General features: G+C 52.6%; 1 protein-coding gene across 2 annotated transcripts in view; it reads left to right on the top strand.

Moving 5' to 3' along the window:
• The window catches only part of NGF (nerve growth factor), a 39,847-nt gene extending 15,921 nt beyond the window's left edge, over nt 1–23,926 (top strand). The window contains exons 2-3 of one of the 2 annotated variants that reach the window (XM_059716997.1): nt 20,307–20,445; nt 23,049–23,926. In XM_059716997.1, the coding sequence (XP_059572980.1) occupies nt 23,061–23,783 (723 nt within the window). In that variant the 5' untranslated portion in view covers nt 20,307–20,445; nt 23,049–23,060 and the 3' untranslated portion in view covers nt 23,784–23,926. The remainder of the gene's footprint in view (nt 1–20,306; nt 20,446–23,048) is intronic. The other variant, XM_059716998.1, reaches the window with a different exon arrangement.
• Nucleotides 23,927–26,271: the final 2,345 nt, after the last annotated feature.

Here is a 26,271-nt window from a genome sequence, read left to right as displayed (position 1 = left end):
GGACCGCTGTGCTCCGCGAGCCCCTTCCCGACAGCAGGACCCAGGCCTGCTTGGATCAGCTTCCCCTTCCGCAGTTCTGGAGCAGTGTGAGGAACGTGCTGGCTCTTCTGGAAGAAACAAAGTCATCGCTGGAAATATCACACCACTGAAGGTCTTTTAGCTGAAAAATGAGCGTGTTTAAGGGTATTTCTAAGTGGCTCAGGGAACTCAGCCACACATCTTCGATTCATTTCAGCATTGTTTGGCATTTCCTTTATTTAAAACTCTTTCCTTTCTGTAATCCTTTGGGTGCTGGCTGGAGCACAGGGAAAGCTGTTCACACCAACATGACGACTTAAACTATTGATGATTCTCTTGATTGATCAGTTTTCTTATTGTTCAGAACAAGTACATGCCAAACTTTCTTGACTGCAAAGGGAGCCTAAAATCACTGTTAGGGTTATAATATCGCTCACTTAATTACCTCTCAGCACCTCCGGCTGAGCTTCCAAGAGACAGTAAGTGCGCGGTAGGCTGCAGTCTCTTCTGGAGCAGCAGCAGGGCTGACAAGCACAACCCTGCAACCGAATCCTGCTGCCTCTCTCACAGCCATTGATCCCTGCCCTTTGTGGGAGGAATGCCAGACTTTACAAGAGCGAGTTTTTTCTTCTTTTCTTCTCTTCTCGGCAAAATTTGTCCCTAATTTGGATTAGGCCAGAAGGATACAATCACTGCATGGCAAATAAAGAAGCACTGCCAATGGCTGTCTAGCCAAGTGGCCACTGAGTCCAGCGCTGAGATGTTTCCCCAGGCAAATCTGACCTCTTTCTTTGCTAGACAGGAGCACAGACACTGCTGCTGGGCCGCAGTACATAAGTTGTCTCTAAATTATGAAACTTTGATCCAAGATTTCTCACAGAGAGAACCAAGAAGCCAAGTGAAGGGAAACGGCTGGATAGCACATCTTCAGGAGATGATAGAAGTGGCAGCAGGCTGATACTATCGCTGTTATTTATGTACGGTCTGCCTTTAGCAGCAAAATGCTTGCGGTGCTTTGCCAAGAAGTAGGACGACGTGGTTGGGTCCCCCAGTATTCCCTGTCTGAAGAGGGTGAGTGGTGAAGTTAAACAGGACCAAGCTAGCTAACTGGTTCCAGCGCCCCTTGACCCGGCCTCGTTCCTTCCTGCTCCAAGCGGGGTCTGCCTTGGACAAGCTAGAAGCAACGAAGAATGTTTTGAAAGTAACAGGAGTGAGAAAGGGAGGCCTGGCATGGAAAAGCGAGCGCTGTGTCCGCCAGACTGCCAAACAACGGGATTAGTTTGTATGGGAGTTCAGTGTTACTCCAGCACCAGCTGTTCCCTGCATGCAACCAGAACGTGAAAATATTTATGAAAAACACATCAAAGGGAAGGACCGTGGAGGTGACGCAGCCCGTTTCCTCTGCTCATCTCGCTGCGGTAACGTGCTGCGAAACCTTGCTCACAGTTTTGCAGGGCAGAGCCTGGCCCTCGTGGTTGGTGGTGTCTGCAGAACAGAGCTGCCTGCAGCGGCCAGCCAGGGACTCTCCTGCGGACCCGAACCCCTGTGCTCGTCACACCAAACGCATTACACAAACACTTCCTCTGCCGGGACGGAGCCTGACACTCGCTCACAGAAGCACCCGCTCTGCAGCCCCTGCCCACAGCCCCACGAACGTTACAGACAGCACAGCCATCGTGGAAAGAAACCAATGCTCGAAGGAATCCGGAGGCGACTCCTTCCACACGCATGCAAGGCGACGCAGACTGTCGCCGCCGAGTGACCTTACGGCATTTTGCTGGAGAAGCAATTAGAACGCGCTTCATTGTTCATTCAGCCTTTCCACAGTGACACTGGGCTCGTCCCCCGCTCCCTGCGTCATCCTGCTGCTCCTGCTCGATGCGGCTGAGAACAGCTGCCCCGCAAAAGGCTCTTCGTGGGGCTCCTTGTGGGCACTCCCCTTTCCCTGCCCCAGCTGGCTCCTACGTGCCAGCTTCACGTGGGAGTCGCTTTGCTGGCATCTCTGCAGCAAACGTGCCTGGTACTTCAGTCTGGTTCTGGGGGAGACAAGAAGCCGACTGGCGAGCTTCGTCTGTCTGTGCTGGTGCTGAACTCTTTCTGCGCGATGCCCAGGCCCCTTTGTAGGCGTGTGTTTCAAAGGCATCTAGTTTCCAGACCCGCAGCTTAGTAGATCTCCAGCTCTCATAGTCATACGCTAAGTCTAAGATTACACGCGAGCAGGAAGGCCGCAGTTTATACAATGCGGATTTCCGCACGCTGGTAAGTTCAGTGAATTCTGTGGGTGCTTTTCCTTTCCTTCCTGTCGCTTCCCGCAGAAGTCTCCACTGGCCAGCCGGGTGCTGCCCAAGCCGGCAGATTCTCTGGTGCTTTCGCTACGTGGCGCAGTGTTACTGCTTGATGTCTGGGCTCCAGGGACACTTGTTCTGGTGTAGCAGGTCTGGAGCCCTGCTCAGCTGCTGTTCCTGCCCGGTGGCCTGTCCTTGGTCGCAGCTTCTCAGGTGTTGCCCAGTAGCATAATGTCATCAGCAAAGTCTAGATCTTCTAGACACTTGCCATCTACCCATGCCGAGCCAGTGTTTTGCTGCCTAATCGCTTCTTCGTGACGCACCCGCTGACAGTGCCCAGCAGCTGCAGTAAGAAACAGAGCCGGTTCAAAGCAGCATCCGTGCAGAGCCGTTCTGCTGCCGGGCTGGGGTCCCCTAGAACGAGGGATGCTCCGCGGCGTAGGCTTGCGCAGGCGGTGGGACACTGCTGGGGGCAAGGGGCTGCCTTCCACGGCATCCTCGCTGCGAGTTGCAGGGTACGCTGTCTCCTGAGCCACAGCACAGCCTGCTCTTCTCTCTGCTTAGCATCTACTGATGCTTCTGTGCCAGGCCGACATCGCCCTGAAGAAGGCTTTTCCTGTGACAAGGAGAAACGTGATGCCTCTCCAGCTGCTGCAGTCAGGGACAGCATTGTTCCCAGGTGGTCTGACTGCATTTGCAGTGCTCAGGAGGTTGCCTTTTCCCAGGCATCACAGAACAGCACAGACCCGCGAAGGTTGGGTTGTCCCTGCTTTGTCTCCCATCGCTCTGCTGGGAAGTTAGCAAAGCACGAGCATGTGCTTCTCAGCACTACGAGCTGCCAGAAAGGACTCCTCGGAAATGCTGTGCTCATAGGCTTTATGTCTAAGTTGTGAGCTCTTTTTCCTGAAATTACATGGAAAATATTAATTGCAAGAGTAACGGTTTCGTCCATAGGGGACAAATTCTTTTTCTCCCCTGCTCTGTACCGAGCTTGACATAAATTCTGAAATTCATGCAAAGTGGATTATATCTGTTTTAATTTAAAATACAAGAGAAAAAAACCAACATTGCACTGCACGTTCCCATGTAATAGGGCAGACAAAGCTCAGGGTTGTTAGACAACAGAGAGGTCCCAGAATTTGGCAGGATGAGTGTACAACCCTGTCCCGAACAGATTGGGCCATAGGTGATGAGTGGCTGCACGGCAGCCTATTACTAGCTGACTTCTCAGTTGTTCCTATCATGTTTCGGGTAGTGTTGCTTTGGACTTTCTTGCTAGCCTAGGCCGGCCTCTGCTCACTAACAAGAGCAAGACTCTGCTTACATCCTCCTGATTAGGATGCAGTAATTCTTGGAGAGACCCAAAGTCCCCTGTTAAGCACAAGGCAGACAAGTGTCGCTGCGGCTCCATGACAGTCACTATTTTGATGTTCCAAGTGTGCGGGGAGAGGACAATAACCCACTGTTTCTCCTGGATGATGCTCTTCGCCAGGCATGTTTGGAAATAGTTCTGTCCCTGCCAGGTAGAGCAACGGGCTGCCCTCTGCAACGTCTGCATGGGCAGCGACCGCACGCGGACGTGGCACCCAGGTTCAGGGTTATAGCAAGCTGAGCACAGCCAGAAGGCAGGGCAGGGTGAGACAGAGTGGTTCAGAGAGGCAAGAGCATTCATAGGCAACAGCCTACTTTGTCAGGTGGTATGAAATTAAGGACTGCTAAATTTTTGGCGCTGCCAGGTTTCTCTGTACTTGGAGCCACACTCGCCTCGCTCAGAGATCTCACTTGGGGCACATGGACATCTTTCACCCAGGATACCTTCTCCCTCCTTTGCCCCAGTGTACAGCTCTGAGAAAACTGAGAGGAGGATGACTTGGAAGGCCCTGCCATGCCGTCTGCACCAGACGGACCCTTGCGACCCGGTTTCTTGGCTGACTCGGGGACTCTGCTGCTGTCCTTGCTCTTCCCCGCTGGAATTTCCGGGGCTTGACCTTCTTCCCGCCGTGGCACTCTGCCCTCCTCTGCCCGCGGCGCCGTGCTTCAGTGCTGGGAACCTGATTAGCAAGGCCTGCTTCGGCCAGACTCCTTCGCATGTGAACAGAGGGAACTCGCTTCAGCACTCTCCAAAGACAGGTTGTGTCTGTACCACAGAGCGATTGCCCTTGATCCCCTGTGGAAAGGGCTCATATCTAGTGCTGTGGAAGAGCTCAAGGGAGATAAATATTTCGTGCCAAATCCAGGCTGGGTGTGCGAGAGCAAGAAACATCTGGGCTGGGCCGGGCTGGGCCTCTGCTCTGCGCGAGTGCTACGTTTCAGAGCCAGCAGAGAAGATGGGGGAAGATGGTGCGTAGGAGCGATGGGAATGCGAAGCTGGGCGGTGACAGTGGAGGCTCGGCGGCTTAAACAGTGGGATTGAGACCTGAGCTGGGCTTCTCTTCTGAAGACGCTGTTCAGAAAGCCCCCGGGGCCTGCTGGTGTGTAGCAAGCAGCCTCTTCCTTTGCAACAGTGGACTGAACAATATCGCGTACTTTGCCTCTCCACATCCATTGCCGACTACAGCAACGGGCCACCTGGCCTGCCTCGGTGTTTTCTGGGCACAGGTTTGGGCACACCACCGCATGGAGAGGACAGATGCAAAACCAACAACTGTACTAAGAGCTCCTCTGGCCAAACGCAGATTTAAATGCTGGAGCTGACGGGTTAGTCTGATGCCCTTTCTCTTGTATGTGAGCAAGACTGCTCAGCTTCTTGCTAGCGTTTCAGGACCAACTCTCATTTAAACCAAGGGCCATTTTAACAGCTCTGGCCTCCAAGTGGGCAAAATAAGAGTAACCAGGGTGTGGAAAGGGCGAGAGCAGCTGGCTGATCAGTTTGCAGTGAATCCCTGTGGGATCTGCACAGCTGGGAGCCCAAGATCCGCAAGTGCAAAGATCTGCCCTGCCTGAGCCTCGAACCCTGTGCAGAATTGCCCTGAAGAAGGCTGTTCCTGTGCCGGGGCAGCGCAGTGCCGCGCCGGCTGCTGCCGACAGCGAGAGCACAGATCCCACACTGCCTGGTGGGATACCGGGGGAAGAGCGCGCAGGGCATCTCTGTGCATTCACACAGCTGACAGGCTCCTCCAAATCCCAGCCACCGCACGGCAGAGTCATCTGGGCCCAGGGACCTCCTGGGCCAGGAAGTCCTCCTCAGATGTTCCTTGGCACCAGCAGACCAGCACGTGTGAATGCATGCGCCCAAGGGGGTTTCTGTGGAGGGTCCCTCGGGTGCTGAGCTCAGCACCAGTAGCATCGTGCGGGCAGGACCTGGGGCCCAAGCAAGTCCCTCTTCTCCCGCAGAGGCTGAGGCCTAAAGCCCGGAAGGACAGCACATAAGCCGTGCCAAGTGGACAGCGGAGGGTCCCCTTGCATTTCTCACCACTGGAGGCAACGGGGGAAAAATGCAAGAATGGTAAAGGGAGGAGAACAGAGACACAGCATCTGCTGCTCAAACGGCCCGTAGACTTGGACAGATGGGAATTGTAACAGTGTGTGCTGCTGATCATCCATCAAAGGCAAATATTCCACAGTTCAGGGTCGAACACATGTGTAGAAGAATTTAGGCGTGGAACAATTTATACAACATCCGCAGATTTATGCAAATGCCATACCTTCACACTAGCTAAAACTTGCAGAGTACAGAAACACCTGACCACGAATTCTGAGAGCACCATTGTGTGTAAAGCATCTCCTCTCCCTGCCTAGAGACTAGCTGCTTTGTTTGTGGCTTCCAAACAGAGACGTCAACAGCTGGCCTTCTTTCCCGCTCCGTGTCTGATGGTGTGCAGATGAACCAGAGCATCAATACACACAGCTTCAAAACCTACGGAGCAGGAAGAGCAACCTGATGTTTTCTCTTGGTGACCTTCCCCGCGTGGCAGGAGAGCCTTGTTTCTCATGTGGAGTGGCCTGTGATCCCAGAGAACTGGACAGCTGTAATGCAGACGACGCTGGGTCTCCGTAGTGCTTCAAGCAGTGTTTTCTGTGGCTAATTTAGCTATCGGCCCTATTCTTAGGAGTTTGTACCCTGTTGTTTCAAAATTGCATCAGATTTAAATGGGGCTTGTCTGAGCAGCAGACGGGAGCGTTGCACTTCCATCTGTCCGGTAGTTTGTTTTTTTCTGGAGGTCACCAGGAACCAACATGAAATTCTCCAGGTTACATGTTTTTTCCTGCACTGAGTCAATCCACAGGTCTCTCCAGAGACTGTTACCCCCTGCTTTCCCACAGTGAAGCAGTCTCTGGGCACTCTGATGAACCATGGCTGTCAAAATGATCAAGCTACATATATTGAAAGAGAAGAAACAGGAAGGTGCTGACCCTCGGTGCTTCCTCACAGTCCTCAGAGTGGGTCCCTGCTGCACTATGAACAGCACATCCCATGCAGGTCCTCATCAAGCCCTTGCAGGCCATCCCCTGTATGCTAATGTGCATCTGTCATTCCCATGGCTTGCAGGGGTTGGTACTCTGGGGCCAAGGCGTCACAACCCTGAGACACAAAAAAGAGCACAGGATTCAGCCTGTCCCAGTTATGTAGGGCTTGAAAGTCAATGATGTGTTTGGGGCATTTGTTTTAGTCTTAATTTTCCTAGTCAAGCAACAAGAAAAGTAATTTAAAGCTTTGAAAACCAAGTTTCCTCTTCAAGTCAAACAGCATTTTGACATTTCCACACAGGGCTCAGTGTGCCTGGTGCGTTTGTTAAGATAGATTCGTAGATGATAGGGTCAGAAGGGACCTCAGTAGGTGATCGAGTCCGACCCCCTGCCCCGGGCAGGAAAGAGCGCTGGGATCAGACGACCCAGCCAGGTGCATATTCAGCCTCCTCTTGAAGACCCCCAGGGGAGAGGAGAGCACCACCTCCCTTGGGAGCCCGCTCCAGATTCTGGCAACCCTTATGGTGTAGAAGTTATTTCTAATGTCCAACCTAAATCTGCTCGCCATCAGTTTGTGGCCGTTGTTCCTAGTTACTCCAGGGGATGCCCTAGTAAACAGAGCATCTCCTATTCCCAGCTGCCCTCCCCTGTTGAATTTGTAGGTGGCCACAAGATCACCTCTCAGCCTCCTCTTGTGAAGGCTGAAGAGATCCAGGTCCCTCAGTCTCTCCTCATAGGACCTGGCCTGCAGGCCTCTGACCATATGAGTGGCCTCCTCTGAACCCTCTCGTGATTCTCCGCGTCCCTCTTGAAGCGCGGTGCCCAGAACTGGATGCAGGACTCCAGCGGCCGCCTCACCAGTGCTGCACAGAGGGGAAGCATCACCTCCCTGGACCCGTTCGTCATGCGTCTGCTAATGCATGATAAAGTGCGGTTAGCTTTACTGATCACGTCATCACACTGATGACCTATGTTCATCTTGGAGTCAACTATGAATCCAAGATCCTTTCCGCTGCTGTGCTGCTGAAAAGGTCAGCCCCAGCCTGTAAATGTGTTGGTGGGTCTGTTTGCCCAGGCGCAGCACTTTGCGCTTGTCTCTGTTGAACTGCATCCTATTTCGTTCTGCCTATTTTTCCAACCTGTCCAGATCCGCCTGGATTCATTCCCTACCCTCCGGTGTGTTAACTTGGCCCCATAATTTGGTATCATCTGCGACCTTGGACAGGGTGGTCTCCGTGCCCTCGTCCAAGTCACCAATGAAGACATTGAATAGCACCGGTCCAGGGACCAAGCCTCGCGGGACTCCACCGACCACATCTTTCCAGGTCGATACCGACCCGTCCACCACCCCTCTCTGGGTGCGACCCCAAGCCAATTTGCCACCCACTGGACCGTGTAATCATCTACGTCACAGCCGCTCAGTTTATTTATGAGAATAGGATGAAATACTGTATGAAGGCCTTCTTAAAACCCAAGTAGATGACATCTATCTCGACTCCTGCATCTAAGCATTTTGTGACCTGGTCATAAAAAAACCCAGGTTAGTCAGGAAGGATCTACCTGCAATGAACCCGTGCTGATTTCCTTTCAGCATTATTTCCCTTGCTGGGTTCCCACGAATGTGATCCTTAATGATTTTTTCCAGAGTTTTCCCAAGGATGGAGGTGAGACTGACTGGCCTATAGTTTCCTGGTTCCTCCTCCTCCCCTTCTTGAACACGGGGACCACATTGGCTTTTTCCAGTCCTCTGGGACCTGACCCGAGCACCACGAGTGCTCGACCAGCCGTGCCAGCGGCTCTGCTACGGGCATGGGGGATGCCTGGGCATGAGGGAAACTTGTGCCTTAGACTAGATCGGGACACTATTCAATCCTATAGACCATGTCACCAGAGGATCTCAACCACCTTCAGTGTGACCACAGACCTTTGAGAGAAATAAACCTTTCTTTTCCAAGGAGCAGACTGAGGCTGCGAGAGTTTAAGTGACCTGATGAGGGCCAAGCTGTGAGTAAGGTAGCAAAGCCAAGGAGAGACCCCAAAAGCCCTGACTCCTAGTCCTCACCCTGAACCAGGAGACCTTACTTTGTCCTTCCTTGTACATGCTCTTCTTATCTTATCACAGCGAGGGCTTATGCAGGCTTTAGAGGTCTGAATGAGACTACTACTATTTTTTTAAATATATGCCCAAAGAGCATGTGCAATTTAAATCAAATGAGCAGCACAGAACAAACAGCAAGAGCCTGTGACAGTGAGTAAATGTTACTGCTGTAGGAATGCTGTCGGCCGTTGCACACATCAAATGCACCGAAGATGAGGCAGTAAATCTCTGAGGCATTCATTAGAGTTTTCCTGTTACCTATTTCAAATTGGCAGGTTATTTTTCAGGGCTGTAACATGAGTCAACAAAGGAGAGATTCATGTGCTGTGACCAAGAAGACCTGTAGGTCTCATGTGGGTAGCAGGCCTCGCTCGTTAGAATCCACTTTCCTGGAAAGAGGAAAGAATCTCCTTGAAGTAAAGGAAAGAAGAGGGAACTTATCTGGTGGCCAGAGAAGGGAAATGCTAGACAAGAGTCCTGAGGTTACATTCCTGATGCTGGTACTGACCCTGCCAATAATTCCTATTGCTCCCTCACGGGCTGACTGCTGTTTATGAAGTGGTTTGAGGTCTTTGGATGAAAGTGGCTGTTACAAAACAATACTTTAAGTCAGGATTGATATGCAAGTGAGATATACACTCCACCCCCCACCTTTGGGCACGAAGACGTGTGCTTTGCCTTCCATCGCCACTGCAATCAGGATAACGGCTGATACGAGCACCACGTGCAACAGTCTGTACTTTTTTGCATGTTTTAGTGGCCAGATACATGCACAGTGCTTATATGTGCAGTATCTGCTGCTTACTGGACTCCCCTCGGGCAGGGCCCTCTGACACTACGAGCCGGCGATGCTAAGGTGTGGCAGGACCCTGCCGCACGTCCCTCCGGCACGCGCAGAACGCGACGTTCTTTTACCGCAAACAAACGTTACTTTGTTTTTCTTGCTGGAAATGCAAGAACACCAACGTTTTGGTTGTACTCAGCTTAGAAATCCCCTCAGTTTGGTTTTTCAGATGTATGCCATGTCCTGAGACATCACGTGTGACCAAAGGTTTCATGACTGAACGGGCTCCACAGAGACATTGGTGACAAGATGCAAGACCTTGCAGCGGCATGTGCAGCTGGCCTGAGAAAGCCCTGCTTGAGCACAGGAACACACACGACTCTGGGACAGTCTCTTGAGGGCTGTGCACCTTTTCTGGACAGTAGCTATGGTCATTCACAGCAGTCATCAGTGTCGTCCCAGGGCAATGTTTTTGCCCTGGTATCATTGCAAAGTGCTTATGAACATCAAAGAACATCTCAGTATTACTCAGAGGTGCATTTCAAGCTTACTGATCTGTACTTCCTTGCTACATTTTCCTTTTCTCCTTAAAAAGTTATCAAATGCAGACGTGTCTGATAATATCCTATTTCACACCACATTAAATTCCCTCCTGTTGAAAAACATTTGTAGCTTTTACCAAATGCTTAAGTGCCGGAAGGCTTGTTTGTCAGAGACTCTGGTAGGAGCTTGGTCTTCAAATTTCTTCTTTGGACAGGGAGTGAATGGAGCACAAAGGATTGAAATGAAAACTATTAAATACTGTGAGGGTCATGTCAGCAGTTCCTGGATGTTGTGTGTGTTTGAAGAATGTTATTTTCTAAATTCAGGGTCTAGAGAAGGCTCACTCTGATGGCCTCCATTTGCCCATGGGATGCTTATCAGGGCTAATTGACTTGTTTTGAGTTTATACATCATCTCTGCGTTATCTGTTTTCCATCTGTTTCTGCACAGGGCGATAGGCAGACTTAGCAGGATGGAAAAAAATGACAAGGAGAATGTAAAAAAGTGAAACTTAGAAGGTTGAACAAGGATGCAATGTTTCAGTGGAAGTTACGGTTCAGCTGGGTCTTATTATAATCAGGGCCTGGGCAGAGATCAGCGTCTGCATTCCCTCCTGGACAGTGGAACAGGATCAGCCCGTGGAAAAGCTCACCAATCCTTAAAGCCATTGCATTTTTCTACCGTAAAAGATTGTTTTGGCCAAAAGACAGGATAGTAAAATCATTGTCTGATGAGCCTCTTGCTTTATTTTACTTATTTTTTATCAATTCCAACATAATTTTGGGAGCTGCTCGTGATAGAAAGGGTCATACCGACTCTGTGGAGCCAGGAGTCCCCGTGCTTTCATGCACTATCAAACACCTTCTGTATTGGACTTTCATCTCCGGTCACTGAACGGTGCGTGCTGGCCATGGTACAGGACCGAGCGTGGCAGGCCAGGCACGGGATGAAGTGTCGCGTGCAGCTTTGCTCGCTGTGGGGGACGCTGACCCCAAGGCTGGGCCAGCACTTGCCTGCTGCCCCTGTCCAGGGACTCGTTGTCGGGTGGGTCAGAGGAAGGGCCCTGGGCACCAGGCATCGTCCCGGGGAGGCCGGGTTTCCTGTGCTGAGTGCGACGGGACCGAGCGAGTTCACGCTGGCCCCTCACGGGGAGTGGTGGATGTCACCCGCAACCACGCCACAACTCCAGTCGCACAGCCGCTGCAGGCTCTGGCTCTGCGTGGGAGCAGATCGCACCCCAAGTTTTCTCATGTGCTTTTCCTGTCAGTCCAAGTCGGAGGCCTCCGTGCGGGGTCTGTGCGTGGCAGTCGGCCTTGTGCCAGTGAGGTGGTATTGATGAAGCCCAGGAGCCCTGTAAAGCACACCCGCAGGCTGGAGCCCGTGTGCGAGGTTCCAGGCTCGTCACGTCTCACCCATTCGTGTTAGGGTTTGATTTACGGCTCCTAATACGATCAGCCAAAATTATGTAACTGCAGGCTCAGCTGGCTGGCTCTTTGTGAGTAGCATTTCTATTTCTGGTCCGTCCCATTGTGCCAAGTTTACACCATCCCGGTCATTGACTTAATAAGCATTAGGGCCCTGTTGCCGTGAGCCTCGCACGTGACCCCTCTGATGTTCTTTCCCGTCATTTATCTCCAGAGAAGTTGCTCAGCACTTTGGGAAGTGGCGGTTAGCTCGCTTTCTCTTCACCGTGTTTAAAGGCCCTCTGGTATATTTAGCCTGAGAGAGCTAATTTTAGTAATATTTGCTGAGGGGAGGCCATTTTGCGTCTGTAACCTAAACGGTTGTGTGCGTGCTGCGTGCCCCCTGTCAGCCCTCCGGACTGAAGGGGTGAAGCTGGGCTGAATGGGGAGAGGTGGTATTTCTACACGAGAAGTGCTCTCCTGGATGCGTGCGCTTTCCTGGCAGACGCTGGGGAACCCTGGTCCCAAAGACGCCCGTGAACATCTTTCTGGGAAGGGGAGTCTCCCACAGGTTAGTCGTCCCTGGTCACGCGGGGTGGAGCCGGGCTGGGGAAGGGCGCTTTCTCCCGCGCACGGACCTCCCACACTTGCCCCTTCTCCCACCACTGTGCCCTCTGGCCCCATGGTCCCCTGCCCTCCAGGCTGAGATTGCTGGCAGAGGTCCCTGAGCCATCGCGAGTGGCCAGCGAAGAGCGTCTGGGCGATTGTCACGGCCTGGGCTAGATTTGAACCAGAAATGTAGCCGCAGACGGACGCGTGCTCAGCGCCCTCCCGTTGTAGGCTTGCAGGAGGGTGCCGTGGCCCTCGCTGCTCAAGCCTGTCGTCTCCTGAAAGGAGCCGGGCACGGCCCTCCTCGACCCGGTGAGTCACAGTTGATGTGTCAGCCTGAGAAGTGGGCTCATGACTTCATTAAAAGTGCCTGTTTTGTGACTTGAGCGAGGACAGGCCAAGCAGAGTCTGAGACCCAGTCCCCGTGATGCCGTTCTTAGTCACTGTGGTTTAAAGCGCCGTCCAAGTCTTTTAGGCCTTTGCAGCGTACGCTGGCTGAAGTGACGTTTCACCACTGTAATTCACACACATTGCAGAAATATTTTTATTAGAGACCAACTCCTAGCTGCCTTCCCCTTGCGGGCACCCCGAGCACGGAGCGGCTCCGAGACGCACATTTCCTCAGGGCTTTTCCTGGCTGCGAGTCAGGCAGATGGAGCTGCTGCGTGGAGTGCAAGGAAGGAGCAGTCCTGCTCTGCCTGCGAGAGGGAAGCCCTCCTTTTCAGGGCTTTCACATCACAGGGACTTTCACGCAGAACGTTTATTTATTGCCCCCTGCGGCCAGCGAAGCCTCTGCTGGCTCCTCCGCGTGGGCAGCTTGCCAGCGGCGTCACTAGAGCTGGCTAAAATCAAAGTCTTCTCTCTCCAGTTCTCCCTTCTTCCCCACTTTTATCTATCCCTGTTGCTCTGCCATCCCTTTGGCTGCTGGGCTTGCAACCTCGGACTCATCTTTATTCTCCAAGGACATGTCCAGACCCTCCACTGTCTCAAATCCAACTCTCCCCTCCTCCCTGCCTGGCAGCGCCATCTGCCCCTCTTGAGGCTGCAGTCTTTTCCCCACCACCCTCCAGGAAGGCCCAGCTCTGTCCTTCCCAAATGGGTCCAAAACGCATCGCTTGGGCACTTGCTCAGGCCCTGTCACCCGCTTCACGTGCTCCCTGCACTAAACTCGCGTTCTTCTTCAAGGTTGTGTCACAGTTTGGATCCTGCCCTCGTGTCTGATACGCTGTGTGCAGCCCCACGGCCTGGCCTGGGGCCCCCGCTGTGAAGCATCCTCAGCAAACAGGCTTCAAACTGCAAAGAAGGAAGCTGGAGGCTTGCAGTTGCTCTGCCCTTTATGCCCCTAGCTGGAGCAGGTGACAGCACAAGATGCATGCGTGACCTTGGAGGACACTGCTACTCAGAAAAGGTTACATGTTTACACATGCGTGTGCTCCCAGGGAAATCCCTGCTCACGGTGACCTCTGGAGAAACCAGTTGCTATGGGGCAGGAAGGGGTCGTTCAGCGCTCTCCATGGCTCCACCTGCCAGATACAAAGTCAAGCGCGTTGTCAGTGCTTCACAAAGCATTTAGCAGCAGGGGCATTGTCATCGGCTCTGCAGTACAGCGCTCTGATTGAACACTTTGGGAAAGCAATGAACTTATTGACATGCTGCAAATCTATTGCATGGTGTTCTGGTGATGCCAGCGTCATTCTCGTTCCCATTACCAGAGTTCACGTCACTGCTCCAGGTCGCGTTAGTGAAGCCTGCTGGCTTGCCTTGGCCTAGCAACTTGTTCTTGTACACCTGCTGCGGGGAGCGTGGACAGCGCACGACTCAACGCTGACTAGATGATTTACACGCCGAGAAACACCCTTACCAGTTCTTAGATTTGAGGCACATCAGCATTTTTCTAATCATAAAGTCACAAGAGATTCAAGTACATCTTGATGTTAATTTTTTGACGCGTGCCCCAAAATCTGTCATCTTCTTTAACGTATTGTTTCAGAATTGACAACAGGCACTCCAAATGGCGTCATGCCTTGGACTTGAACGCAGCCATGTGGTTATGTTTATTTGTCTGACAAATGCAAGTTTGCTTCATTGTATTTGATTGGGTCAAACAGGATATTAAATTATATTTTCCCTTTTTAATTGCAATGATTCATTTTACTGCTTGTCAGTGAACACGCGCACTTAAGAGGCTGTGTTGTGTTTTCTTTATCAACATGCACAAGCACCAAAAAACAAACCCAGGATACAAATAAAGATGCACCCACTCCTCTTATTTTTCTCCTTTGGGACTTGATTTTGCAACGTTTACACATACTGAGTGTCCTTATACCAGTAGCCCCATTAACGTACGCAGCGCTCCTCCGCTCTGTGAAGGGCGAGGCATCCCATGGAGATGCGCAGGATTCCCTCCAGCCCAAGCACAGCCACGTGCTCTCCGCGGCGGCTCTGGTTAGCGTCAGGCTGCACATGCTGGAAGAAGCTGCAGTGCCCAGAATCAGTGAACCCACCTCCAGCAAATTCTTCTCTGTGGTTGGAAGAGTGCAGCCCATGGAGTCGGTTCACAGTCTGTAATCTCTTTTTTGCCCATGGTAAATGAATGCTATGCATGAAGAACATTACGTTCCTAATCACACTGGGTAGAGCTTTCGGGGAGCCTCAACACGTTTAAGGAGTGGATAGCGAGCACAGCCCTTCTGTACGAACACCAAGAGAGCCGACCTGCCTTCTCGGACAACTTCCCTTCGGTGGGCTTAACAACAGGATTTCATGCTGAAGGGAAATTCCTGCCTTAACCTAGATTCATTATCAACAGCTCTGTAGGACGCTGGTGCTATGGTGCCAGATGCCTTTGCAAACCAAGCCTTTCCCTCCTTGTAGCTCTGTCCAGCCCTCTTCAAGTGAGCCCTCTCTCTCCCAGATGTTTCGTGAGTGCTTTGATATCCTCTATGGAAGGTGTTAGAAAACAGCAATGAGGATTTATATCATGGCAAGGAAATAGAGCTTTAGGTTGGTTTCACCACTGGAAAAAGTTTTGCCCAACACCGGACCACACGAAAGCAAATTAATAGAAGACGTGCTCCAGTCCCACAGTGCATATCCTCAGAGAGTGAGAGCGTGGGCAGAAAGCGGAGTGGTCTGGCTATTTCAGACCTAGGTTACGGTCAGACATGCTGCTGCGACAGCCAGCTCTGGAGGTGCGAACTGCAGCAGCAGGCCTCATCCTCAGATGTGAACCGTCTGGGTGGAAAAAGTGGCCTGATATTGTTGCATAAGATAGATGAAAGAAAATGGGTCTTGTTGAAGTGAGAAGGGAGCCTAGACATGAGCCTGGAATAGCAATAATGGTGCCGCGAGCCGGGAGGGGGCTGGGGGTGTAATTGGAAGCAGCAGAGCATCACGGGCAGGCAGCGGAAGGGCCTGCAGCGCGCTGGCCCATTCCCCCACAGCTCGAACAGCAGCCGCTGCTCTCTCCCTGGGGCTGCCCCCACCTGTGTAGGACCATGCCACCGATTATGTGAGGTGTCAAAGGTGCCCGGCTGCAAACTCACAGCTTGGTTTTCAGTTCGCACCAGGGCGATGGAAACACAGCAGTATGGCTTTAATTACCAATTGCTCAACCAGGTTTTTATGTATTTTCCTGATCTTTCATGTCTAGCCTTATGGGCTATGACAAAGCAATGAAATCACCTTCCTTACAGAGCTGCGTGACAGAACCTCGCAGGAGAAACGGAGTGTGGCAATCCACAAGGAAAATCCGTGCCGTGAGAATACATTCCAGCAAGCACGGTGGGAAACACACATACCGATACACGCTGGTCTCTGGCAGACTAATAACGAGATGTTTATTCCCTACCCCCCGCGCGCCTGCTTTAGCCAGAATTCATAGCTCCAATCCCCAGATCACGTAGACAGCTCTGCAGAAGCAACCTGGATAGGGACTTGTCCCCATACATTGCTGGGATCAAATGCCCGTATAGCTCCTTGCTCAGGAGTACAAGAAGCGTTTTACAGCAGAGAATAGACCCACTCGTGATACCTTTGGCCTTAAAAGGGATATCCGAATTGGATCCAAAATGTATCTCAGCGCAAGCCAGGTGGAACTGCAGAGCAATCAGAGAGGTTTTGCCAGTGTAAAGGAGGTGTGAATGAGGAGCAGCAGCCCTCGTGGGACTGCTCTCAAGGGGTATGTGGTCATCAGCAAACTTGAGATCTTTTGATGTTAATAACATGTATGGACCTCTGACATTTTTCAGTATCCAGAACGTTATTTGGCTGATTCATTTAACATTGACTGTTGGATACACTGCATTTGGAGAACTGGGAGAGCAACTGGCCAAGTGATTCACACAAAGGCAAAAACTATGACTCAGTATGAAGGGAGAGCATCACTGTGCTGGATTGCATGGCTGCAACACGTCTGATCTTCTGATGACAGCTGAGCGTTGTGGAGGTGCTGGGCGACCGTACCGAGGGGCAAGCAACGCTGCACGCAGCAGCCGCGAAAACTTCTAGCAGTCTCGGTCCCGGCAGCAAAGCGTTTTGCCTGCCCTACTCCCAGCATGGCTGCCTGGCGGGGGGAGGGCAGGACATGCCGCGCACACAAAACAGCCATATTGTTCTTGCTTTATGAAAAAGAGAAGTGGCCGTGCCGGGAGCACTGGCTGTAATTGAAACAAGGCAATGGGGGTGGGGGGCGAGCACTGCAATTTCTGCTGGGAATTGGATCGCTGGAATTCGTGTTCCTTTGAATCTTAACTATCTAAATTGCACTAGGTTAGTGGTGAAGGAGAAAGCGGCTGGTTTCCTTCATTCTATAGGTGTGGGAAAAAACGAAATCTGCTCTTAATCTGGGGGATTCTCTTTCTCAAAATGATTCAAGTCCCTGGGGAGAGACAGGCACTGTGGAGCTCTTGTTAGGCCTTGAGTGAATTTCCCTGGTGGAAACTTGTCCTTTGTTCATGATGTCATGGTCAAATGGAACCAGAAATAAGAAACACTAGAAGATTGTGAACTTTCTGGAATGTAATTACATGTGTATCAAGTAAATTTAGGATAGCAGGTTTTCATCCCCCCATGACCTTTGCTACCGACTTAATGAAAGAGCTCGATGAATCCGCTTTAAACATAAACTTAAAAATACCCTTGAAATCCAGCCTTCATTAGAACCAACCACTTTGTTGATGTCTCAGCAGTTACCACCAAGTGCATATAATAATATTTCATGATAAAAGCCAATTCCATAAGAACTTAAGACAGGAAGAGACCTCCTGCATCTTTGAGTCCCATCCTGTCAGTTAAAAGTAGACCCCCCCTCCAGCCCTATTGAAAACATGAGGAGGCTGACAGACACGAACAAGAACGGGCATTCTGGTTTGGTGCCAACAAAAGCTCCCCAGGCCTCGCTTAACCACAGAGACCCAACCATGTGCTGCCTGTCAGGACACTGGAGGCTGAGGTATCCCCTCTTGTGAAACCATTCAGTTTGCCCCGGGGGGGCGGGTGGGGACGGCTTCTCTGCAGCGCTGGTGTTGTAGGGAGCAGAGACGATAGTGCTGGAGGCGACGTTGCCGGGACCTACTGCGTGGTAATAGAACAACGGGGCTATTGCCATGAGCTTGGCTTCGCTTCATCATTATACAGGTCTTTCTTCCTCCCCATCATAAGGACCCTGGATCAAGCTTTGCAGTTTTCAAGACAGATTTTACCATGTTTTTCATAAATGAGGTCTTGCTCCTTAATAGATTTCAAAAATATTTCTAGCGCAAGTTGCTGCTGCCAAAATGCCAAGTGTCCTAACAAGCTGTTCCCCGATTCTTCCCATGGGGCAGTATAGCCCTAGCCCAACAGGCTCCCAAACGTAAAAGCACTAAGATCAATGAGGCAGGATTTTTGCATTTTTAGCTTAAGGAAAAGATTTTTTTTTTTAATGGCAATTATCTTAGCCAGTGGTATCCATTCTGGAGTAAATCATGTAATGCTTTTTAAGTATGAACTAACTCTATAGCCAGGCAAGGTATCCCTTTTGTTCTTTTTGTTGTCACGAGCAGCTCCTAGAGCGTGTGGCATGGTAGTAAAAGGAAAAGACGTTTCTTTGCTTTGCGTGGTATTGGGCCACCACTTGTTTTGCGCACATCTGCCTGCACACACTGCTTAAGACCTCCCAGGCAACCAGAGAGTCTCTTTTCTCTTTGTTCTTTAACATAGGTCATCTTTTGCGTAACCAGCGTGGTGTTCAGCTCTTTGTTAGCTAGCAGCTGATCTCAGGCAGCTCTGCCTTTTTCTGGTGTTCCTTTGTTGTATGCCGGACAGGTCCTAACAGATGATCAAAGCGGAGAGAAGGGGGAAGGGTTATTTAAACTGTGGCTCTTGCCTTTTCCAGGCTGCACTTGGCTGGGTTTTTTTAGTAGTTTGAAGTGATGGGTTGTGTTCTGTTTTAATGTTAATCACCATGAGACACTCAAGTGTGACGAGTGTTATACACATTTAGAAGATGCCACTTCTTTAGCGCTTGCAAAGAGGTAGAAAGAGAGAAGAAAAATACATGGCTTGCCATTCAAAGTGACATATTTGTGGAAGGGGTGTAAACTAGCCTAACTCCCAGAAAAGGTAAGTGAAGCACATTTCACTTCTCGATGAGATGATCTCAGTCCCTGAGACTTGGACGCCCGATGGAAACCGACAGACGCCGCCTTCAGCATCATTCACAGGACACTGCTCATTTACCGGATCCTGCCACCACGGTGAATCCGGGAAGCCGGGAGTAAAAGACCAGTGAAAAAAAACTGCGGAGACAAAACTCTCTCTTGTGGTGAAATAAGTGGCCAGCTGGAGGGAGGCTGTGTTTTCTTAGGGTGGCAGAACAGTTGGAAAAGTTGTTGGATTATTTTTGGCAGTGGCGCGTATATTATAGCTCTATCATTAGTGTTACTAAACTGACGGGTTACATTGAAAGGGTTATTATTTTACTAGTACATTCTTGCAAAAACGCAGCGTGCTCAGATCTACAGCACAGAACTTCTGTCTCTAGGGTTGTTTAACCTTGGACACATTCACGTCATTGTCACCAGCCTGACTCTGAAACGTCCTCTTGGAACGGACTCTGCCGCGCAGCGTGGGCAGCCGACGCGTCTCGAGGGTGCTGGGATCAGCACAGCGAAGTGGGATGTGGCGGCTGTGACTTCCCCAGTCAAAGACCCAGCAGCCGTGGCGGCGCTGTTCTCGCCGCACCCCGCAGACGCAGGCGCACTCCCAGGCATCGCTTACCCCTGTAGATCAGCCCCTTGAGTCTAAAAAGCAGCTGAAGTGTCTTTCATGCCTGCGTGCCAGGAGCACAAGCCCCTGCCAGGCGTATGCAGATTCCCGGCTGCCACCTGGCTCACACGGCCCGCGCGGGGCAGCCACTCCCAGAGCCCTGTGGCATCCATGACCTGGGAGGCGAGGCCTGATCACTTGTGCTTTGCTGCCTGGGACCTTCTGTACTGGACCTCACAGGTAGGAGAGGCTCTTACCAGTCCCAGGAAGAGGGAGGAAGAGCACGGGTCACAGATGTGTGGTCACACCACTGCCTAGTGCAGGGCACGCCTCCTCCCACAGCGGTGGCCCGAGCAAGGGGTTTGCCCTGGGTGCGGTGCTGTCCCGACCCATGGTGCTAGTTCAGGGAGCTCAGGGATTGACCGCGGTTGCACTTGCTTGTTGCTTTGCTCGTCTCTGCACCGTGCTAGCTTTTCAGTTGGACTTGCCCCTCGCTGTAGGACAGGTCTGGATCCAGATCACAGGCTGGTTTCTAGTGGTAGCACCGCAAGGCATCACCTTCCCACATTGCCTTGCTTCTGCATCTGGCGAGACAGGAAGATGCTGGATAGGGATCAGGAATCAGGAGTTGTGACAGAGAGGAGCCAGAAAGAGCCTCGGCCACTGGATAAGGCTGAGCTGTGGCTGTGCTGCAAGGACAGCATCCATGAAAACCAGTGCGAGATGCACTGCAGGCAGCTCCTGGGCTGTAAAACCAGCGTGAAAGGCCCGGTGCAGAGAGCCCAGCAAGCAGGCTTCTCACCAGGGCAGCTGCCAGGCCCCGTCTCAACTCCTGCTCGCAACTGGGGAGGTTTGCTTGAAAAGCTCGTGTTTCCGGGTTGTTACTGAAACAGCTCCTTTTATTCCTGCAGCCAGGCCCGGCCAGAGCAGCAGGCGGACTCCGCCACGCAGGCAGACAGGTCTGATGGCACGCAGCACCCCCCCTCCGCTCGGCGTCTGGACGCAATAAAGACCTCTCTGGCCAGCGGTTTTCTATTCAGTTTACCAGAGGTAAGCACAGGCGGAGCTACCGCATCCGGAGAGACCAGCAGCCCACCCACACCCGCCCACCTCAGATGGCCGTCAGCCCTGCTGTGCCAGAGGGAGGGCATCAGAAAAGGCTCCGGGGCAGCGCCCTGGCCCGCTGCACGGCCGGCCTCGGGAAAGGAGGCATCTCCCTGAGCCCCGAGAGCGGCCGGTCGGTGCTCCAGAGCAGGAAGCGCAGAAGACTTCATCACTCTCACTTTGCAACTGACTTTCTTTGTCTCCAGGTGACTACTCGTTTACCAGCCCCGAGGTGACCGGCAGTGCAGTCACGGCTTATGGAGCGAGCAGTCACCTTTTCCACTAAGTGCCTCTTAGTTTCATGGCATGCCCCCGGCTTCTGGGCCGCTAACTTGCATCCATTCTTCTAACGGGAGGGACTCCTGCGGGAGTCACGGCTGCTAGAAAACGCTCACACGCTCGCGGATGAGCTCTTAGAACGGCCACGCTAGCGATGACCCGCGTGGCTAAAGCTTGCCAAGGGATGCCTCTGCATCGCGTGCCTAAGGCTGGCAGCTCAGCCTCCCTTGGCACGCGCTTGAAACACTTTCAGAGAGCAGGAGTCCAGCGACTGCTGAGCTTGGGAATGGAAGAATAGAAACAAACAGAGTAACTCTGTGCCAGCAAGCACGTACGTGCTCCAGACATGGCTGTGCCAGCCAGCATGGCCTCTTGAGTGCAGGCCACCTGTGTGGTTTGCACCTCCCCAAATCCCAAACAGACACCTTCTTCCTGGCTAACCTACCTCCTGCCACGTGCCCAGCAGAAAGCTTCGCCACAGTGGGGGGAAGTATGGATCAGCTGCAAAGTGAGGCGGGGAAGGGGCAGGCGAGGAGGTGTCAGCTGTGCCTGAGTAGGTCAGCGCGGTGACCTTAGTACATTTTCCCTGGTTGCCTTTCAGACCAGTGAATCCCACGTGAAACAAAACTAGAGTCGCCTTGCACTGGCATGGCCGAGCTCTGCTTCCTTTAGAAGGAAATGTAAACAGCAGTCTGTGTGTAAACACAATAGGTTGGGGCTGTTACAGGCATGTTTCGATTGCGTCTGGATTGTGTTGTGCAGCCCTTTCTCAATAACATTTCTGCTGGAAAAAGCAAACCGTAGAGATGTTGTGAGCCATCTGACTCCAATCTGAGTTGTCGGAGCACAGGGGGTTACTGGCAGACTCGCAGATAGCCTGCTCCCAGCTCCGCGCCTTGCGTAGCGCACGAGGGCCAGGCAGCGTGCGGGAAAGGAAGCAGCCCCAACCTTGCTGTAAGGCTGAACAAGACTGACTGGGGTGGTGAGCAGTTTCTTCAGCAGCGAGACCAGCCTCGCCCTCCATCCTTCAATTCTGATTGCTGCACAGAGGATTGCTAATGTGGCTCTTGGCCTCCCTCCCTCCCTCCCCTCGCTTCAGGGGCTTGAGTATCACTGCTCTCTGCAGAAACTCCCCCCACTTGGCATCTCCCACGAGTTTCTTGAATCCATCAAATCACCCACCGTTTAGCTCTTATCTGAGATAAGTTTCCTGACAAGATCCTGCGGGACCTCAGGATCCTGCCGCCTCTGGGAGATTCAGCTCTCGGCAAGGCCCGAAGCGTTGGCCCGCGCTCTTTCACCCGCTGCGCTTGAGGCGGAGGGAGTCTGAGGCCCAAGGGAAGGGAGCGTCAGTAATAACTGCTCCTCTCCCGGGCAAGGGGAGGAACACGACGGGAAGTGTATTTGGCCCGTTTGTCCGGCCGGAGCGTGCCTGCCGGACATGCAGCAGAGCCTGGGGCCAGCTGAAACATGTCAGGCAAGCAGGGCAGCGAGACAGGGAGGAGCCTTTTCAGTTCTGTTTATTCCCTGTCTCTGCTCATTAATGCTCCGTGGAGGAAACTCGGCATCTGCCCTTTGCTGAGATTTCAATCCTGCCGAATGCCTTTGCCATCCGTGGGATGCCTGGTGCTGGCTTCTTACCTGGCGTGCGGCTGAGCAAGCAGACGTGGGGGCGGGTGCCTAATGAGGCCATGCTGGGGCATTAATATTGTTCTTAGAGACGTGAAGAAATGTATTTCACGTGTTTGCACACCCAGACAGATGGCTTTTTCTCCTGTTTGCTGAGCGGCCAGCACTGGCGCGGGAGCTGCTAGGCAGAGACATTTGTGGAACTTGTTGCTCACGGTTGTCTGAGGACAGGCCGTCCCAGCGCCGTGGCCGCGGCAGCCCTGGGAGGCGGCAGCCCCAGGCCTCGGGGCTGCTGCAGAAATCACAGGGGATTTCTTCCCCCAGGGAGCACACAGCCCCCAGATGGTCTCCGCGTTTCTAACCCCAAACAAGTGCTTCATAAATAATGTTCTACTAATAACAAATGCCAAAGGAATTAATTATAATCCCTCTATTATTTCCCAGTGTTCCCACTTTATTAGGAACATTAATGCTGCTCGAATGAGCTGTTCTGGAGGCACATCTGGCTTACACACGAGCACCTGATGAGATCCGTATGATCCACGCTCCCACAGCAGATGCCCTACAAGGCCGCTGCTGTCGGCAGCTTCGGCCCGCATTGATGCCGTCCGCAGTAACGCTGGGTTTCTGTTCCATTGTAGGTGCGCAGCGTGATGTCCATGCTGTACCACGCTCTGATCGTAGCTCTCTGGGTTGGCGCACAGGCAGCACCACAGCTGGAGGACAGTGCCCCATGGGGGTGTCCTGCAGGAGCCACCACGCCAGGCACCCCCCGGACTAGAGCACAGCAGGGTCCCCAGCCTGCTCCGCACACCCCGCGCAGCCCCCCGAAGGCCGACCGCAGGGACGCCGGGCCCGTGGCCAATGTCACCGTGGATCCCAAGCTGTTCAGGAAGCGGCGGTTCCGGTCCCCTCGGGTCCTGTTCAGCACGCAGCCCCCGCCCATGTCGGGGGGCAGGCACAGCGCAGAGCCCGCGCACAGCACGCACCCCCACAACAGGACGATGCGAGCCAAGCGCATGGCCCACCCCGTGCTGCACCGCGGGGAGTTCTCGGTGTGTGACAGCGTCAGCATGTGGGTTGGGGACAAAACCACAGCCACGGACATCAAAGGCAAGGAGGTGACAGTGCTGGGAGAGGTGAACATTAACAACAATGTTTTCAAGCAGTACTTTTTTGAGACCAAGTGCAGGGACCCCAAGCCAGTGTCCAGTGGGTGCCGGGGGATCGACGCAAAGCACTGGAACTCCTACTGCACCACGACACACACCTTCGTCAAAGCGCTGACCATGGAAGGCAAGCAGGCTGCCTGGCGGTTCATCCGGATCGACACCGCCTGCGTGTGCGTGCTCAGCCGGAAGTCGGGGCGACCCTGACACGGAACAAGCCTGGTGACCACATCCTCCCACCCCCCTACCTCAGCCTGTAAATTATTTTAAGTTATAAGAATTGCATGGTATATTTATAGTTTATACATTAAAAAGAGATCCTCGTTATTTATTAAACATTTTGGGAAGCCCTCCGTGTGCTGTACGCTTTGTTGAGTGCCATGACACGCCCCTGGGAGACGCTCAGCTGAGCCCCAGCAGGCGTGGCAGTCTCTGCGCATACCTGTACAGCCATCGAGATCAGCCAGGTCTGTGAAAAGGAAATGTTTTGCAGCGTTCACCTTTTTTCCCCTCTCTCCTGTGTAAAAAGCTAGTTTTCCCAGGCAAAACCTGCTGTTCCATGGTGAAAAATTGTGATGTTGGGTCTAGAGATAAAATGCTTTTGTCCAATTCATAAAAGCTTGGAAAAACCTACCGAGGAATTTCCAGCTGAACGAGATTCGACAAGTCAGCCCAGGGGACCCAATCCTGCCCCAGGGATGTGTCGTGCACAGCACAGTAGCTCTTTGTGCCGCTGTGGAAATCTCAGAGTAAAACTCTCAGGGGAGCTGAGGAAGTTGCCAAATTAGTTTTCGCTCTGACACCAACCAGCCCGGAGCCGTGCTGGCACCTTTGCTGGCCAAGAGATCAAGGCGGTTGTGTTTTGATTTCCCCCTGGTTTTTGCTGAGGTGCCGTGGAGTGATGGGCTCGTGAATTTTCCCATCAGAAATCTCTGCTTCTAGTGGCTTGTAACGTAGCTGTAAGATTTCACTCGGGGCGGGACCTTGGCGATAGCGGCTTGGGTGTGGGAGCGAGTGTTTTTGTGCAGGATGAAAAAGGCGCTTGTGGCTGCACTGGGGTAAGAGCAGTCCAAAAGCAGCTCGTGGTTTCCGTGCTCCCACCCCCCTCGTGAGCGCTCTGGTTTACAGACCTACGTGGTGTAGCCTCCGGCCTGAGGCCTCTCTTGGGCGTTCCAAGCCACGGTGCAGGGAGCAGAGTCTTGAAGCCTCCCCATTGTTTCCTTTGGAAAAGCAGCCGGTCTCCATCCCAGAAATGACTTCAGCACAAAGATCTGTAGGGTTGTAGCCTGGGGTCTCCCAAGCCCAGAAAGGTTCCCCCTTCCTGCCCTGCATCTCCTCCCCTGCAAATGCTGCTGCTCGCAGCCTCCCTTCCCAGTGCAGGCAGCAGAGGAGCAGCAGCTTCTATTCTCTTGGAAATGAAATAATCCTTGCATTTAATTATGTGCCAGTTCTCACTTATAACCACTGGGATCTTTGCATTCCAGCCTGTTTCGAAGCGGGAAACAAGCAACCCTAGACAAAATATGCCTTGTGTTCAAATAATGCCTGTTGGGCGGGCAGTGGGAGGCACATACCAGGAACCCCGCCCTGCCTGTGCCCACGCTCCCTGGCTCCTAAAGCTCCGGCAGGAGCATGTCCGTGGTCCACGGGCTGCTTTCCGCCCGCCTCTAGCAAGAGGTTGTGGGGCAGCTCAGCACCAGCAGCGAGACATTTGCCCGCTCAAGAGCCAAGTTGGAGGCAGCGGGTGCATGGAGAGCTGCTCTGGGCAGGGTTCGAGGCAGGGAGCATCGAGTAGTTCTCATCTGCTCAGTCCCGATCTTCCCACTCTGATTTCATCTCTGCTCCGGACGGGGGTGCAGGCTCCAGGGTGTTCCCGATCCGTCCTCCATCTCTGGAACGAGCGGACAGGCGCAGAAGTAGACCCCGAAGACCTGCTGGGGTGGGGCGGGTGGTGACGGGGGAAGATAACAGCTGCAGAAGCAGCAAGGAAAATCAGTGTCCCACGGCAAAGACGTATTCAGGGCTGGAGCTCCTCCCTGCCCGTGCATTTGGGTTTAGACCTCTGCAGTGGCGCTTCGACGCGGCGCAGGCGTTCCCTGCTGTGTTTTAGCCGCACGCTTTACCGTAACTTGGGGGCTTCGGGGAGAGGAGGATGAAGTGTCTGCAAGTTCTGGCTCTTTCTGGTGCATCGAGACTCTGGCATTATTTTACCATTGGACATAACGAAGTTTCAGCTCAAACATTGTCTCAGGATTGTATTTGATAATTTGAAACATGTGCAGAACCTGGCATCTCTTCAAAGAGTGCTGGAACCCTGACATGGGCCTTTTGATTGCAGAGCAATTGTAGGAGCTGGCATTCCTCTCCCATCCAGCCCCCTTACAGCTCTCAGCTACACCTTAAACCAAATCCTTGCCAAGGGCGAGATTGCTGCCAAACAAATGCTCAGCCTGAGCGGCCTTATAGTTAATGATAAAATCTTTATGGGGTCATTATTATGAATCTGGACTTTGATCAAAATTTCTGCTAATAAAATATGTATCTCTTCATTGCTGTACTGTTCTGTAGCGTGGTACTGAGGTATTGCACTCAGCCTCCAGCCTGCTCCTCGTTCCCAACCGAGGTTTGCATACGGTTTCCTCACTTGGTGCAGCCCCATCAGCAGTGATGTGCGCGATGGCTGCAGTCTCTGCCT

Source organism: Alligator mississippiensis, chromosome 14 (assembly GCF_030867095.1).
Source record: "Alligator mississippiensis isolate rAllMis1 chromosome 14, rAllMis1, whole genome shotgun sequence".
In the NCBI taxonomy this organism is placed as follows: domain Eukaryota; kingdom Metazoa; phylum Chordata; order Crocodylia; family Alligatoridae; genus Alligator; species Alligator mississippiensis.
Note: the sequence above shows the minus strand (reverse complement) of the source record. Positions and strands in the feature narration are given on the sequence as shown.